General features: G+C 37.0%; 2 protein-coding genes across 2 annotated transcripts; one reads left to right on the plus strand and one right to left on the minus strand.

The window, feature by feature from the left end:
* Positions 1-9,324: 9,324 nt before the first annotated feature.
* Positions 9,325-14,267, minus strand: LOC105134542 (strictosidine synthase 3-like). Its single transcript, XM_011038996.1, has 4 exons — positions 13,836-14,267; positions 12,777-13,052; positions 11,178-11,345; positions 9,325-9,938 (listed from the first exon to the last, which is right to left on the minus strand). The coding sequence occupies exons 1-4, from the start codon at positions 14,162-14,164 to the stop codon at positions 9,536-9,538; spliced, it is 1,176 nt and encodes a 391-aa protein (XP_011037298.1). The 5' UTR covers positions 14,165-14,267; the 3' UTR covers positions 9,325-9,535.
* Positions 14,268-16,195: 1,928 nt separating this feature from the next.
* On the plus strand, positions 16,196-16,932 carry LOC105134543 (dirigent protein 23-like). Its single transcript, XM_011038997.1, has one exon. The coding sequence runs from the start codon at positions 16,259-16,261 to the stop codon at positions 16,790-16,792; it is 534 nt and encodes a 177-aa protein (XP_011037299.1). The 5' UTR covers positions 16,196-16,258; the 3' UTR covers positions 16,793-16,932.
* The last annotated feature ends 379 nt before the right edge of the window (positions 16,933-17,311 follow it).

A 17,311-nucleotide genomic window follows, 5' to 3' on the forward strand; every position in this document is an offset into this window, starting at 1 on the left:
AGCCGAAACCGGTTGGTTTGACCCGGTTTCGGTTCGGTTTCGAGTTTTTTTTCAATTTTTTTTTCAGTTTGGTTACTTTTTTTTGATAAAAACCGAACCGAACCGAAAATGATCACCCCTAATTTTGGGTATGTTATCCATTACAACTTGACCACTTTCCCATATATTTTATTTAGGTAGGTCACTCATTATAATGAGACTATTCTATCCACCCAGCCTTGTTCATTTACCTAATCCCCTTTAACTCTTAGAATAATTTTCTAGTTAAGCTTTGAGAAAATCATTTTTTATTTATCTTTACAATACTTACTGCACAAAATCTTTACTCTGTAAGTATTGTAAAGAGGGGGCAACTATTATAACCCATTTTAGGTTATTCCTCAATTCTCATTTTTTTCTCTTAAAAAAATATTAAAATATAAAAAAATCAAGAAAATATTATAAAAAATATAACAATGAAAAAAGGATGCCAAAACGCTCTAAAAATGATCAAAAATTGGTTGAGGATGATCAAAATGACAAATATTAAAATTTGACAGTATTTTATTAACTGATGAGAGCTCTGTTGACAAAGAAAATTCAATTTGAGTAAGAAAAGTTCAAAATCAGATGTTGATGGACTCAATTAAATTTTATTGAAGGTTTAATTGAATTTATAAAGAGCTTGATTGCAAAAAAAATTGATTTTGGAGTCAATTTGAGTTTTAATTGGAAGAAATTAAAGTTTTGGGGTCAAATTATAATTTTAGAGTGTTAATTTGGTCAAATCAGAAGTTTAATTGCATAAATATTGAAGTTTGATGGTCAATTAGAGACTTAATGGAAGAAATCCGAAACCAAAGACCAAAATGAAAAAAGAAGCATAAATAATTAAAATCGGATCAGGGGCCCAATTGAAGAAATTAAAAGCTTATTGCTTAATTGAGGGTCAAATTGCATAATTTCAAGACCAAGGACTAAAGTGAAAAATATGACCAACTTTAGGGCTACTATTTGATTCTTCATAGGGATGCAATTGCATTGATTTTTAAATTAGAAGAAGAATATTTTTTCTTCCCCTGTTTACACCAACTTTCTCTTTTCAAAAAGACAACGCCTCCCTTTTGAAAGACATCGACTTGCCGACCACTTGCCAATGTTAGATGAGAGGTGGAGGGGCTGCAACACAGTTGCCGCCCTAGCGATGTCCCTCCCTTGTTTTTGGGTATAAAAACAGGGGGCAAACAAAACCAAAAAAAAAAAAAAGACCAAAAGACTGGGGGGAGAACACAATAGAGAGGGTAAGGAAGAAAGAAAAGAAGAGAAAGAGGAGAAAAGAGTAGAAAAAAAGGAAAGAAAAAAGAAAAAAAGACAGAGAAAAGAACAAAAAAAACAAAGGAAGAAAGAGGAGAAATCGCAGGTCACCGTGCCTCTGTCGCCAACAACATAGCCTCGACACCATAGTAGGTAACCTCCCGCTGCCCCATCTCTTTCTCTTTTGCTTAGTCACTATCTCCATTTAAAGTTGTTATGCTTAGACAATAGAGGGTTGGTTGTTGTGCTTAGATACATTAACCAGCCCATTTGGTTTTGAGCTGGCTCTGGCCCAACCCATTGATTTGGGCTGGGTCCGGCCCATTCAAAAAAAATAATTTTCAAAAAAATTGCCTTTTTATTTAGAATTTTATAATTTTCCTGCATAGTTTTTTAATGTAATTTTTATTAATATTGGACAGTATTTTTATGTCATAAAAATACAAAATCCAATATTAAAATATCTAGTTTTCAACAAAACTTCCAAAAATACAAAAAAAATTGAAAAAAAATATTTTTGTGCATACACCCAAGTGTCCCAAAGCTGAAAAATCATAGTGTTTTTCATACACTAAAAAAACAATGTTTTAGAATGCATTTTGGTTTTAATAACCAGTTTATTAAAGTCAAGAGAACATTGATTAAAATCTCAAAAATAATAAAAATTTTATTTTGTTTGTCTCTTAGTATCTGGGGTACGACATTACACGTAATATGTATTCTGGATATTTAATTTTTTTCAGAGTTGGACAATAAAACAATTAGATTTTTACCCGATAAGATAAGGATCTCCTTACAAAAGACGACTCTTCTTAAACCATAGACAGACTGATAAAGTTTAGACACCACAACCAAACCTTAGAGTTTGTCAGATAAAACAATGCAGCTTACCTTAAAAAAACGTAGTTGGGGTGCTAATACTTTCTCTTTACACAACTAGTCTTCGTACCCAATCTTTAAGACCAGTTAGAGTTCCTAGTGACTAGAATATTAGGTAGCAACTTCCATTCAAATTTCTCACTGATAAGAGACAATAATTTCTTGTCTCTCCATATTTGCCAGAGATACACCATATATATTTTTTCCTAGAGGGTGGACAAACGTTGTGACGTCGCACACGTGTGATAAGAACAATGATTGGTGCTGGAGGAGGAGGAGAAGACTACTCATTTCTAGGGCTATACAACCAAAAAAAGAGGTGCACACATACCATTCATCCGTGATCTCATGTCTATGACCATATGATGAAGTTGCTGATAATTCATCGAGAGTCACTCATATTTTTTGGTGAGATGGGTTGTATGTTGTTGCAAGGCCGCGAACTCCTGAGAAGGGTGCTCGATACCACTTAAGGCCTCACAACAATTAAGATAGTACGGTTCTTCTACAAGTTCTCGGCTATAGTGTTGGAGAGTTCATACACCTAATTTGTATAGAGTCTACTAAATGATCCTGCCTCCATCCATAAATCCGGATCAAAATCCGGGTGGATTGAAAGATCAGCTTCATATCTCTCCCTCAACTGGCTATTATATGTCTTGTAAAAATAAAAACTAAAATCATCAAATTCAATTCAAGAAAATAATAACTTACAAAAGAAAATGGTTGAACGAACATACCATAAAATATTAAGCATGGTTGTCGACGAACTGTTGCACTCTGGCGGTCTTCATTTATAAATAATAACAAATTAATTAAAGATAGATGGGATTAAAATTAATTTTACTATCTGCTTTGCATGTGAAACAAAAGGAATAGAGTCATTGATTTGTGTGGTAATCAAGCCATGAATTTGCTGGCTTTGGTTCCCTGCACTGTACTTCGAGCGTCATGTAAAATGCTCAGACATCACGTGTTGAATATATTCTGCCCATGTACCCTCTAAGATGTATGACGACTTGAAATCCTCCTAAACCGCCATATCATTCTAGATTGGTAGAGCGTTTTTTCTGGCATATTTTTTAGCTTTTTTTGCGTCTCATACCAAAAATCATGCGACCTGTATGATATAAATGTATTATATAATGAAAAATAAAATTTTAATGTTTAAAATAAAAAATAATTATTGTATTGTTTTCGTTGTTACCTAATTATAACGTGATTCTCTCAAACCTTCCTCGTAAGAATTGTAAAGCCACCATTTAATTAATTGGTGGAAGATAAAAATGAGTGGAGTTGTTGGTATAATTAGTTGGTTGTTATTAATGTACAACAACCATTAATGGATGGCACCGTCCATTGACAAATGCAGCAACCCTTCCTAATTGTCAAAGTTTGGCAGCCACCATTGTTGAAGATAAGCTGAAGTTGGCAGCCACCATTGTTGACAAAAAAGCAAGAGAAGTTGTCATGGATGCCTATAAATAGAGGCATACGTGAGAGAGCAAAATAAGAGAGATGGTGAGAGCAAAGTGAAGAGAAGAAAAGAGGAAGGGCTACCACCAGCAGCCCTGCTGCCCTATGCAGCTGCTACCCTATGTAGCAATGAGAGATGGGAGTTGAGTGAATGTGATCCTCCTCCGTGTGTTGTATTTTTCTCTATCTTTAATAATATCTATCTCTCACGTGGATGTAGGCAATTTGTCGAACCACGTTAAATATTGTGTGTCAGTGTACTTGGCCTCTAATAGGAAACTATCAGAACACCACCGGTCCGCGCATGGGGGGCCGGAATCCCCAACAATTAGTATCAGAGCATTTGATTTAAAGTGGCGTTTGATTTTTGCTCAAAAAATAAAAGTTCTCAAAATGGTGTTTTGACCATACCATTGTATAGAAGAGGCCGAGATGAAGCCACTAGTGAAAACGACGTCGAAAACGGATATCGGACATGCCCGTACGCTCCCCTACACGCGGATAAGGTGGCAATCCACGTATGCCACGCGTCTTCTTCACTCGGATGGGCTGACATGACTCGAATACCAGTAGACTTGATCCATATGGCTGGCCCGAATATTGATGACATCAGCATGACATAATTATGACGTCAGCATGCATGCCAAATAATGATGTCAGCATGATGTAGTTGTGATGTCAGCATGCACAATATACATGTCAAATGATGATGTTAGCATGATGTAGTTGTGATGCCATCATACACAATAGACATGCCATGTAAGTGCCCAGTCAGCTCCCACGTCATCATAGGGGCCCCCACCTGCCACATCACCAGTCGCGAGCCAAGAATGAGTTGAGCTGAGCCGAGCCGCGCACTGAGGGATAGGATCTAGTGTAGCCAATCCTATGTGCAACTGGTTCTGAGATTGAATTTGACCCGTTTATCAGGCCAGAATTGTTTTGATCAAATCTTAGCCGTCTGAAGTGCGATTTGGATGATTTCAGACTTGTTTCCAGCTAATTTGATCATTCCAGATGCAATGGTATGATCTGATCATTGAGATTAAGACAAAAAATGGTAGTTGTGAATTATTGAAGAGAGATTGCCCGATTAGGAGGAGGCATCTGATGGTCATCATGGTGGTCGATGGAGATGAAAAAGAAGAAATCACACATGTTTGCCCAATTACATATGTTGAACTGTTATGTGGGGAATTTTAGTTGCCTTGATGGAAGGCAAAATTGGGACACTCTAGGCACTCGATCATGTGGACGACTTGAGGTGGAGAGTGGAAATTGCTGGAGACCAATCTTGATGAATCTATGCACTAGTAGTCTTGCCAGATATTGAGAAATCAGGTATGAAACCAAAATATTCCAGATCACTTGCAAAGAAAAGCCGTGACAAAGCTAGCAAATGGTTGTATATACGGAAAGACATTATGATGGATAAATATGGCGTAAGAAGTTCTGTCTAGGAGATTTGGTTTTAAGCGGGACTGCTGTGACCCCTTTAATCTTTCCTAGGAACTTGCTTAGTGGAAAGATTATCCATACGATACTATTTGTATATGTGACAGTTTGTTATGAAATTGTTGAAGACTAGTAGGATGAGGGCACAAAGGAACAGTTGGGTTCCGTATAATCAAGGATATGATGGAGTGGTGTTTCCTCAAAGAAGTTAGATTCGGTGACTGTAATTTCTCGAGGGGAGAATTAATGACGACTCTGATAATGGTAGAGAAATACAGCAAGGAAATGAAGATTGACACCCTATTTTGACTTGGATAGGTATTGTGATAGGATGGGCTGTTGTCAAACATAAGCAAGGAATAGAAAGAAATCTGGAGAATAAACATTGCACGAGAGCACACGGAGATTGTACAGGAGCACTTGAAGGATCCAACGAGGTACTGTAATGAGACAACAGGTGCAAGGAGAAGAAGAGTTCCCAGATGAAGCTCAGAGCAGAGACTGTGTGAAGGTTGTACAACAGGAAGTCTCTTGTGCTCTTAATGAAGACAACAGGGAAGACCTTTCCAATACATGCAAGGATGGAAAGAGAGCTGTTGTGCAGGCACCTAATTGAGGGGGTGCAAATGCTTGTGATAAAAGGCGACCGTTTATGGTGAAAGGCGAAGACAACAAAGAGAGTTGGTATAGGTGGAGCTATCAAGTACGATGATGAAAAATGTAGAAGCTCCAAACATAGAAATCAAGGTAGAGGATTGCGATGAGTATACCGCAACTTTCTCTTTCTATGCAATTAGTGGCGGTGATCTCCCATAGTGTACATGGTGGTAGAGACTTCTGGAGCCACTTTGAAGCATCTCGGCTGAAGGAAGATGCGACCGCCTAAGACAGGCGAAGACACCTTAGAGAAGATGTGAGGGTCGTGATAGGTGCCCCATTTCAGACGGCCGCATGATGACGAGCGAAGACACTTTAGAAGAAGATGTGAGGGTCGTGGAAGGACCCCAGTTTAGAATGCCCCAAAGCCGATGTGATGGCTAGATATGAATGGACAGTATAGATAGCTAATGAAGTGGCTATGATGAGTATGAAGACAAATATGGATCAACTTTTAATGGGCTGCCCCCATGGTTAAAGGTGGAGAGCTACATGGAGGACTCTTGAGACTAAGAGCAAAAGACTCACAGAGAAGTAAGGCGTGGTTTCTAGGGTGGAAAAGAGGGCAGACGCAACTCCAGGATGAGTAGACTCTTGAAAGAGTGGTGAGCTCGTGATCACATTAAAATACTCTATGACTGTCGCACCTGGAAATATGAATTTTCGTTTGAAGGGGTGTTGTAAGCCTTGATGTGAGGCTTGATAAATGATTCCAGATTGAGCATGGTTGATACGCTCGAAGGGGAATGTTGTTCTAGAGAAAAACGTTAACACTATTCAGATGTGATGTGGCATACCATCTGGTTATAGTGATCCTTTTGTGTGAGAAAAGGTGTGCTTTGGTTACTCTGATGATTGAAAGGTTTGGCGAGTACCTGTAAACTTGACCAAAGATGCTCTCAGAATGGTAAGCTTGAAAGAACTGCAAGATGCAAGCGTGTGCTGAAGAAGCAAGCGGACAATTGCCCCACATAAATGACAAAGAGGGTGATTGTTGGAATATTGCCAATTGTGTTGCTGCCATTGTCAAAGAAGATGACTTCCATTGTCAAAGAAAGAAGACCAAATTGTAAGAGTCAAAGAGGGCTGCTAGTGCAGCATTTGCAGCCTTTTGACATTGTCAAAGAAAAAGGCTACAATTGTGGGTTGTTGGTGGCAGCTGCTAATGTCAAAAGAAGCTGCACCAACCATTGACAAAGAGCAACTACTATTGTTGACAAGTGTAGAAGGAGCTGTCATTGAAGTCTATAAATAGACACCAAGAGTGCAACACAAAATAAGAGAGATGGTGAGAGCAAAGTGAAGAGAAGAAGAGAAGAAGGGCTGCCACTAGCAGCCCTGCTGTCCCATACAGCTGCTACCCTATATAGCAATGAGAGATGGAAGTTGAGTGAATGTGATCCTCCTCCATGTTTTGTATTTTTTCTATCTCTAATAATATCTATCTCTCTTGTGAATGTAAATAATTTACCGAATCATGTTAAATATTATGTATCAGTGTGCTTGGTCTCTAATAAACAACTATCAGAATACCACTGGTCCATGCATGGAGAGCCGGAATCCCCAACAGTATTAAGTTCTGGAGACTTGCATCTTGGACATGGCTTGGAATTAGCCAGTATCCAATTCACATTCCCTGCATCACTGCTGTTTTTTAGAATCCACATTCTTGCCGACGTCTCGCACTTCACTGGACGGTGAGACTCCTCCAAACAATTCCAGCAAAATCCATACGAGCAATCACATGAAACATCAAGACTTTCACTCTTACAACTATCAAACTCCACAGCAAAGTTGCACCCAGGAGCTGGACACCACTTGATGGTTGTGCTCACTCCCAAATAAGATCTCCCGAGTTGCCTCGCTTACTTCTCTTTATACCCATCACAAACCAATAAGCTCATCACGTCTTGATCGACAACAACTCGACAAGATGGTTCAGGGCATCTCAGCATCAAACACCCTCGACCATCATCAATACTAACTTGCATATACCTTGACCAGCACTTACTACAGAAAGGATGACCGCAAGCAAGGGAAGTAAATCTTTCAGACCGTTCATAACATGTCTTACAAGTAATTCTTCTACCCTTCGAATTGAATTAGGACAGTTAATATATATCATGAACTGCCTCATCATGCAACAAGCCAATAGATTTACGCACCTCTTCTTCATTACCAAACCATTCATCCTCTACTTTGATAACATTCCACAACCATAGAGACGAAGTAGGATGCTTGCTTCGTTTCTCGATATAGAGAGCACAGTTGAGATTCTTGTGATATCAGCCTCCTGATGTTGCCTAATGATCTCTGGTTCCATGCATCTTTGCTGGCTCCGACATGCCAAGAAATCCTCACCACCACGATCATCGTAGCCAGTATCCATGACACCATTGTTGTTGTCATCATATATTGTTGATGTAGTCATCGTAATCATCATCACCACCATCATCGTAGTATCCATCCTCCTCGTAGCCATTATATGATGTATCATGAAGATCCATGGCTAAACTTTGGAGCTTTGCAGAAAACCCTAAATCTGGTTTTTGGGTTTCTTGTGTTTAGATGGAGAGAAAAACTTTTGAAGATTTTCTGCCGAGCCTTTTCTCTCTTTGTTCTCCCGCTCAGGGAGAGATATCGGCAGGAATTATTTTTTTTTTGATAATAATCAAGTGTATTAACAATATACATATATAGAAGATGACCCTTTAAAAATCAGCAGGAACTAATAATAAATATTATGGGCAAAGTCCGTTTTGGCTACGGATACGGGTTAGCAAGGGAAAACGTAGCTGACAATGATAGATAACAGCTAGGTGGGGAAACTCTCCTTGTTCTAGTTGGATATTGCTTGACGTGGCTCTGTAATTCCTTCTCTTTTGCGGAAAGGAAGATCCTTTGCCAAAACAGTAAAACAGAGAGCAAAATTGTTTTATTTTTTTTTTTATCATTAATAATAATTTAAAAGGGCTAGCTGGCCCCATAATTTTTAAAAAACTTAGTTTACGTTATTTGGAGACGTGCATGATCACTTAGAACTTAGATAAATCTAAATTAAAAAAAAATATTAATTAACTTAATAAAAATTTAGATTAACCCAATGACCCGGTGACCCGCACATTATCTAGTAAAAACTTATTATTTGCAATGCATATGTCTTTGGTCAAAGAGGATCAATGACAAGAACTTCTAAAAGCTAGGAGTTATTTAATTAAGTGTTATAGAACCTCACTTTAACTTTGACGGTTAGGCGTATAATTCAAAACAGTGTCATTTTATAATTATTTCTTTTTTTAAAATCAAACAGATCTTACCCAAAATTTAACTAATTTTTAACTCTGTCAACTTCTACTTGATATGATATAAAACTCAACCTAGTGAATTACTGAGTTGACTCACCAGGAACAGCACTGGTTGCAAAATATAAATCAAAAGAATGCCACTACACTGCAGGAATTTCAGGCAACAAATATGACATGAATCAATCGTTAGCAGTTTTTTTGTGAGATATTCATAAATTCGTGACCCGTATCATTTCCCAAATATGACATGAATCAATAGTTAGCAGGAGTTTTGTGAGATATTCATAAATTCGTGACCCGTATCATTTCCCAAATCAAAATAAATAAAAGAGCTTCCTCCAAAAAGTCCTTGCAGTTCCAGTCAGGGCACATCAAGAAAAATTATCTAGAACATGGCTAATTAACACAGCTTATTGAATCTCAGCAAACTATTTATGAGGATAAGCATTTGTTGCGAGCAACATTCTTCCTTAAGCCAAGTTGTAAACTACGACAAAAGGCATCAAAACACTCCCCATCCACAGCTTCCCATCTTTCTCTTCCACTTCACTGATTGCTTTAACAACCTTTCCCTGACTGTCCTCCAATATCTGCAAGAGCTTACCTTCTGGGCTGTATTTGACAACTAATCCATGGGGCCAGCCCCCTACTTGAAGCAGGTAATGAATCTTCGCTGGAATTGGGAGCTTGAGAAGGAATGTCCTTAGCTTTGGGTATTGTGCGTTTATGTGAGTGTAAAAGCTCCGACGACAGTGGACTGCTACCCAAAAGTTACCTTCTTCATTTGTTCTGACATTGTCAGGAAATCCAGGTAGGATGGCTAAAACTTCTGAAGTTCCCGCCTTCTCACCTTTCAGCCAGTGCTTGCGTAATCTGCATTCACACTTCAAAAGTAAGAAACAAGAAACGGCAGAAAAGTGGAACAAAATCCTCACTCGCCGACTAATTACGGACTTCCTAAATATTGCTTTTTAAAGTATTTTTCATTTAGAAATGTATTACTGCCTACTGATTACGGACTTCGTAAATATTGCTTTTTAAAGTATTTTTCGTTTAGAAATGTATTAAAATAATGTTTTTTTTTTAATTTATTTTTGATATTGACACATTAAAACAATCCAAAAACACTAAAAAAAATCATTTGAAGCAAAAAACAAATTCAAATTTTGACAAAAAGTAGGTTTCACCTCAATGCCAAACATCTTCTAAGTTGAGATGACACTCATTTCAAACGAATAACTTTGATGATAAAGTACAGCAAATTAAGATGTAATTTCTTCCAAACACTACTGCAGTGTCCATTGAAGTTAAATGCTATTCAAATAACGCAAAATAGGGTGCCTTCTTTTCTAGAAGCCAATAGCAATATGAAACAGGTTTTTGGCCGCAATGGCTCTTAGATGTTTTCTTGACTGTCTCTCTTTGTGTAACCTTCACTGTATGCAAGTCTAAATCAACAAGCGAAATTTGTGCTCTGTCTACTACACTTAAGCTCAGGTCATGGGTGATGCACATAGATAGCATCCTGGTAAATGAAAGGGCAGAACTAAAAACTTTTGTTTTCGGAAGGGCACAAGGTAATATTTGATGTTTCTACTGAACAAAATCCATCGTGAAGATGCATATTGGTATACATTTTTGTGTTAATATATAGAGTGTAGTGCAAGTAGTGTAGAAACAATCAACATTGACACATGCATATATGCAAACATGATGAATGTCTCATACAAGATAATCACGATGTAGGTAATAGTTGTTACGGTTGCGAGACTTAACAGGTTTCAAGCATACATGATTTCTGTTCAGTTAGTTAATTGATAATTCAACCATAGTTCAAGTGTATAATATAAATCTCAAAATTGACATAGCATTGATCCATCAATCCAAATGACTCTTTCATTCATTTTCATTCATTGGTGGGGACCAATGACAAGTCTTAGAGGTCACCTCTAGAAACTTTATATAGTGTAACCATTTTCTATCAGTCAGTTTGGATAGTACAATGATGGATACCAGACAATATTCTAAGTAGTTTGGACATCATAAAAATGATACCAAACAAAGGTTTTAGTATTTTATAATGACAAGGATGAAAAGAAAAGCAAGACTCACCTGCCTATGGATCCTTCACAGAACACGAAGAAGGACCCATCCTTGCTTAGGGACACACCATTTGGAAATTGAAGATTCCTCACAAGGACAGTGGTTTCTTTGGTAGTTGGATTGTACTTTAGAACCCTCCCACTGTTCTCCCCAGAGAAAACCAACTGCATGAAGTTCCTGAAAGATAATGGTGTTAAAATCCATGCATACAAACCTCACAGTGACATTTAGCAAAAGAGAAAATAAAACTGCTTCAAGAGAAAGCATTGCTGGAAATAGAGAATCCCCATTTGCTAATCGTTCTACTGTTTCCTATAGTGATCCTAGCTCTGGTAGTTCATCTGTTTAATATTTTCATTGTCATCAGAACAAAATTCTATTCTTTTACAGTATATAATTGTATTCTTTTTTCCCTTTGAGAGCTTTAGGGGTGGAGTTTGCATCTCTGCAGGTTCAAGTTCAATAGTTTTTGCTAGGAACCATAGTACAATTTTAGCAGGCATGTTGATTGTACTGGCGTGAAAAGCAAAAGAGTATACAAGTAAACCTTGGGAAGAACTCAAATTTCCCAGTGCTTTTGAAAGGACAACACAAGAAATTCAATTTGGAAGCTTTTATAGCAAGTTACTCTGTATAGTACTAGAGATTGAAGCAATTTTCTCAACTAACAGAAATCAGGTTCCACTGATAGTTTATAATATTTTAGCCATGCATTAGTTAGTTAAAAATTCACCACACAACAATTTGACAACAGAGAAAACATGAAACAGGGTATTACAAATTCAAAATCCTTAGAAGTACCACTTATTTCTTGTCAAAACCTGACCGATCAATCAATCATTCAATAAATAAATGGATGTCTGGAATTGTGTTTGAGCATGCATTTGCAAGTATATAGCTATCTATCAACAAACAATCACATAATACAACTGCTCTTGACACTGACTTCCAGTTGAATGTCGCAGAAGAGAAAACTGAAAATGGACCTCAAGTTGCTCGTGGGAAAACAGCAGGAAGTTTTGGTTAGGCACGTGTACAGGAAAGGCATCTCATTCATTGACTGTCTCTCCAACATGGGTGTGAACATGCAGCAGGTAAATCACCCATCTTGCCCGCCCTCAGCAGGGCTTTGGCCTCCTTTATTGAGATAGCCACCCCTAGAGCTTGTATAATTTAGTTTATTGTGTTTCTGGTTCTTTTGCCCCTTATATTACCACCAACAAAAATAGGAAAGAAAGAAAGAAAGAAGAAGAAGAAGAAGGAAGAAAAACCACACAATCACAGATATGGACATGCTCTACTTTCAATAAACCGGACACTCCTCTTTTGAGAAGATGATATATTCTTCTCAACTGCATTGTTCTCTTTGCGTTCCAGCTCAAATGGCATTTTCAATGTCTCTTCAAGAGAAACATTTTAACGCATTTGAAAAGGCAACAAGAGAAATCCTGAATATCACATTTCATGTGCTAAAGGTTGGATACAATAAAATGCTCCTATAATTGTTAAATATATGTCCTCAGCATTCTGTTCCACACAGAAGGGGAAAAAAAGAAACACTTCTCTAAATGAATGGTTAGTAAAAATGAAGTGCTATTAACAACCAACCTCCTCTGATATGTTGTACTGCTATCCGTGAAGTAAATGTTTCCTTCATCATCAATGTCTAGATCATTGGTAAAACGCAGAGGGATCCCTTCTGCCTCATTTGAAAGTGATGTTGCTAACCCACCTTCTGGCCCCACTTTCATCAGCCCAAAATATGCATCTGCTATGTATAAATCCCCAGTTTTCTTGTCAAATCGGAGCCCCAAAGGTCTGCCACAAATGTGCTCATTCTTCAAATAACTCAAAGGCGACGGTTGAGGATTACATATTTCTGATCTGAACTCCACAGGAAAGATTTAAAAAAAAAAGATACAAGTTAAAAGTAAAATTCAAAAGATAACCCAGCGAAACCTAAAACAGGTAGCGAAAGCTAAAAGCTGGTATAACTGGATAATAGTTAAATAGATGGTTGATGAGAACAGATTGAGGCATCATATGACAAATTTCAGGTCCGTATTTGCATCGCTTGAACACAGTGCTAGTTAGTTCAATTACAGACAATAGATTGGCTTTGAGGGACATGAAATTCGCAAGAGCTTAAATAAATCAGACACGTAATTCATTGACTGTAATTGTGTTTGTATATCGCTAGCTAGTTCAATTACAGACAATAGACCGGCTTTGAGGGACATGAAGTTCGCAAGAGCTTAAATAAATCAGACACGAAATTCATTGACTGTAATTGTGTTTGTATATTATTTTCATTCTTTCTGTGATTGCACCTTCCTTATGTCTGAATGAAGCAAAAATTATATGAAATAACATTAGCAAGAGCTCAACAATCTCAAAATGGATGGCATTTCACATTTTTATCTGTCACACTAAAGATCATTTAAAACTATCATGATACTCCTATTATTCCAAGCAAAACTCAAAATTCTGCAAGAGCAGTGAAAAAGAACACCCCAAGCCCCGATCACAACACTCGCCATCCTTGAGGGACTCAATCTCAAAATTCAAAAACAGAACAAGAAAATAGCTAAAACCCATCGAGAAAACTAGCTCATCACCTTTTCCAAGCAGGATAATAACAGAAAAACAAAGGCTGAGAAAGCTGACCTATTGCTTGAAGTGTAAGCAAAATCAGTCCATTTTTGGCCATCATAAAAGAGAATTCTGCCATCGGCAACACCAGTGTAAGGACCACGACCAAGAGGGTCAAAGGCCATGCTTTCAGGGCCTTGAATCTGATTCAAGAACTTGATTTCTGATCTTTGGAGTAAGTTTTCTTCATCCTTCTCTTTAGGGAGCAGCGACCAAGGAGGCATTTCAATTTCGAATGACTTGAACTCTGGGAATCCTGAGATTGCACTCTGCTTCCATGGGTCTATGCCACAGTACAGAGCTAGAAGGAGAAACAGTCCAGCAAGAATTCCGGTTGGCGTCATTGCCGAATTCTTCACTTGCCGGCAGGAGAGTGGGAGAGGGAGGGCATGGGGCGTTGGGTTTTAATTAAGTGTGAAGTGGAGCAGAGCAGGGAGATGGAGGGTGGTAAGTGGTTCCCATGCTTGCCTTCTACCTACATTTTTGTTTGTCAAATTACAAAGTGACTATCGAAGTTTGGAACTTTATCCAATTTGGTCCCTAATTTAATTTTGATTTTATGAAATCTCAATCTTAAATTAATTTAATAGGAGAAGCTCCTCCCTCTTCAAGATTTTGATAACCAGCATGCGATAATTTTATGAGTCTTGAATTGATTGTTGGCTCTTCCCTTGTGTTGTGATTGTCGTTTTTGCCGTTTGATCAGGAGTAGGTGGCGATCCCTGGTTAGGTGAAGAACGATTTTCCATGGTTAGGTGAAGAAGGATTTCATCACGGCTTCAATCTCATTACGGCAGTTATAGTTGATCCGTCGGTCGTTAACCCCCGGATGACTTGTCAATTTGAGATGTAATTATTTCTTTCTAGCTTTTATTCAAAATAATAAAATCTTATTAAGACATCAAATAAACTTAGGTTTTGCGAGTTGATTTCTCCGACCCAGAGTACACATCTGAAACCAAGTTATGAACAATCGTTGATCCCATTTGTCTTATCCCGGAGAGGGGACGTCGCTTTGCACGGCCACGTATCCCTTGCATTCGTTGGTTTCAAGGCGGCGGCAGAAGAAGCTGTGCACATAAATTTCTCAGCCCAAAAATAATAATAATAATAATCAAAAGATGGCTTTAAACTTTAAGCGAATTGAATTACGCCGCAACACAAAATATTCTGATTTTTTTTAATGAAAAATAAAAAATAAAAAATATTACGTGGAGCAGTGAAGTTAGAAGTGTAGCTGGGTTTTTTTTAAATAATTTTTTATGTTAAGATATATATTATTAATTTTTTATTTTTAAAAATTATTTTTGATATCAGTATATTAAAATAATTTTAAAATATTAAAAATATATTAATTTAAAATAAAAAAATTTATAATTAGGATTTTTTAAATAATTTTTCATGTTAAAATATAAATTAATAATTTTTTTATTTTTAAAAATTATTTTTTATATAAGTATATCAAAATGATTCGAAAATATTAAAAATATGTTAATTAAAAAATAAAAAATGAATTTTTTTAAAATATTTTTAAAATATAAAAACAAATAATTAATAATAATAATAATACCTCTCCTGAGGTTTGGAGATTTTCTATTTAAAAGCTACATTTGTATCGGTTACTTGAATTAAGGGTTTAGGAAAATAATTAAATAACTTCACAAATCTCAAGAAACTTTCTAAATAATAATCCCCTTTAAATCTTCAATTCTATACTGAAAAATGAATTCCTCTTGGGTTTTTCAAGGATAAACTCAGAGGCCTGGAATTGTAGCAAGATCGAAAATTCACAGAGCAAATTACATAATTTTTTATGTTAGGGGTTAAATTGATACAATTCTTAAAGTTTGGAGGGGTTCTTGTAGTTTATCCTCTTCATCATCTATGGGACTCTGAAAATTTAACTCTTGCGCCTTCGAAGTTGAGGGTAGCGGGCCCCCAATGCAGAACATTAATTAAGGCTTCCAGAAGTCTCGAAGAGTTTGTGTGGTCCGATTGTTTTTAAAGTTTTTTTTTAAATTTAAAATATATTAAAATAATATTATTTTAAAAATATTTTTAATATTAACACGATTTAAAAATATATAAAAATTAATTTTAAATAAAAAAAATATTTTAATTATTTTAAAATAATTTAATAAAAATGATTCCATAGCACTATTCTAATCTCAACGTGGTCATTCTCCAGGAAAATTGAGATGGATTCAATAGCAAATCGACACGTATGAACACAATTGTTAGAGCCTTGACAAGAGGAGAACTCGTGTATCTAACGAAGACTGGCACCGTATGGAAACCGGCAAAGGACATTTCTAGATTTGGAAAATCTTGCATGGGATTTGTCAACCAGGAACAGCCCCCAACTCTCCTATATATAACACCATCCTTGCCTATGACTTTTGCATTATCAGTTTAAACTTCTCATTTAGCGTTTAGCCATGGCAATGAACAGCAAACTCTTGCTTCTCTTTGCCCTTGCTGTTGTCTTCTCCTGCAAAAGCACAGACGCCTTGAAGGTTAAAGCCACTCGCATCCAATTCTACATGCACGATGTTATTAGCGGTCCAAATCCAACTGCTGTCCGGGTTGCAGGCCCTGATAACTCCACCACCAGCCCAAATGCAACTGCTGCCATGTTCGGGTCTATTTACATGATGGACAACCCGCTCACAGTCACACCCGACCCGAACTCCACAGTTGTAGGACGTGCACAAGGGATTTATGGTATGTCATCACAAAACGAGTTCAGCCTTCTAATGTCACTCACTGTTGGGTTCATTAGCGGACCTTACAATGGCAGCACGTTTAGTGTGCTTGGCCGGAATCCGATCATGAGTGAGGTGAGAGAAATGCCTGTCGTCGGTGGTACCGGGATCTTCAGGCTTGCCCGTGGATATTGCCTGGCGAAGACCCACTCGATGGTTGGATTTGATGCCATCATTGGATACAACGTGACATTGTTACACTACTGATCGGCTAGGAGGCATTGCGTTTTTTTTTATTCCCAGTTATTTATATACAAGTGCTCCTTTCCATTACCAATCTTTTGTGCTCGTTGAGCCGATTATTGCAATAAATAACAGTACCATCATACCATGTGATTTTTTTCTTCTCTCTCTCTATTTTTTTTTTTGGTTGATAAATGAAGCTAAATGCCACGGTAACAGCTTTGCAAAAGTCTTGAATGGGCTTGCTCTCTAAGGTTTGAAAAAGAATTTATATATATATATATATATATGTAGATATTTTATAAGTATATTATAAAAAATTCTGTTAGTTAACGACAACATATGTGTAATAAACTATGGAATAGAGGTAAGGGCATAGATAATAAGATCATTTTCAAAGCTAATTCTTAATTGTTTAATTTCACGACAATTGAAATAAAATTTGAAAAGGTTTGAAGGCTTAAAATTTTGTAAAAATATTTAATTATTTATACGAAATCCTAATTTTTTATTTATGTATTTTTTTTCTTGTTTTGACAAATC

This window comes from Populus euphratica, unplaced genomic scaffold, assembly GCF_000495115.2.
Source record: "Populus euphratica unplaced genomic scaffold, PopEup_1.0 scaffold104.1, whole genome shotgun sequence".
NCBI lineage: Eukaryota > Viridiplantae > Streptophyta > Magnoliopsida > Malpighiales > Salicaceae > Populus > Populus euphratica.

Excerpts from the sequence above, each read along its gene's own strand:
- LOC105134543 (XM_011038997.1), top strand. The coding sequence starts at position 16,259 with ATGGCAATGAACAGCAAACTCTTGCTTCTCTTTGCCCTTGCTGTTGTC.
- LOC105134542 (XM_011038996.1), bottom strand. The coding sequence starts at position 14,164 with ATGACGCCAACCGGAATTCTTGCTGGACTGTTTCTCCTTCTAGCTCTG. Across the intron at positions 13,053-13,835 it reads GCTTACACTTCAAGCAATAG|ATCAGAAATATGTAATCCTC; the intron begins GTCAGCTTTCTC and ends TGTGGAGTTCAG. Across the intron at positions 9,939-11,177 it reads TGTGAAGGATCCATAGGCAG|ATTACGCAAGCACTGGCTGA; the intron begins GTGAGTCTTGCT and ends GTGTGAATGCAG.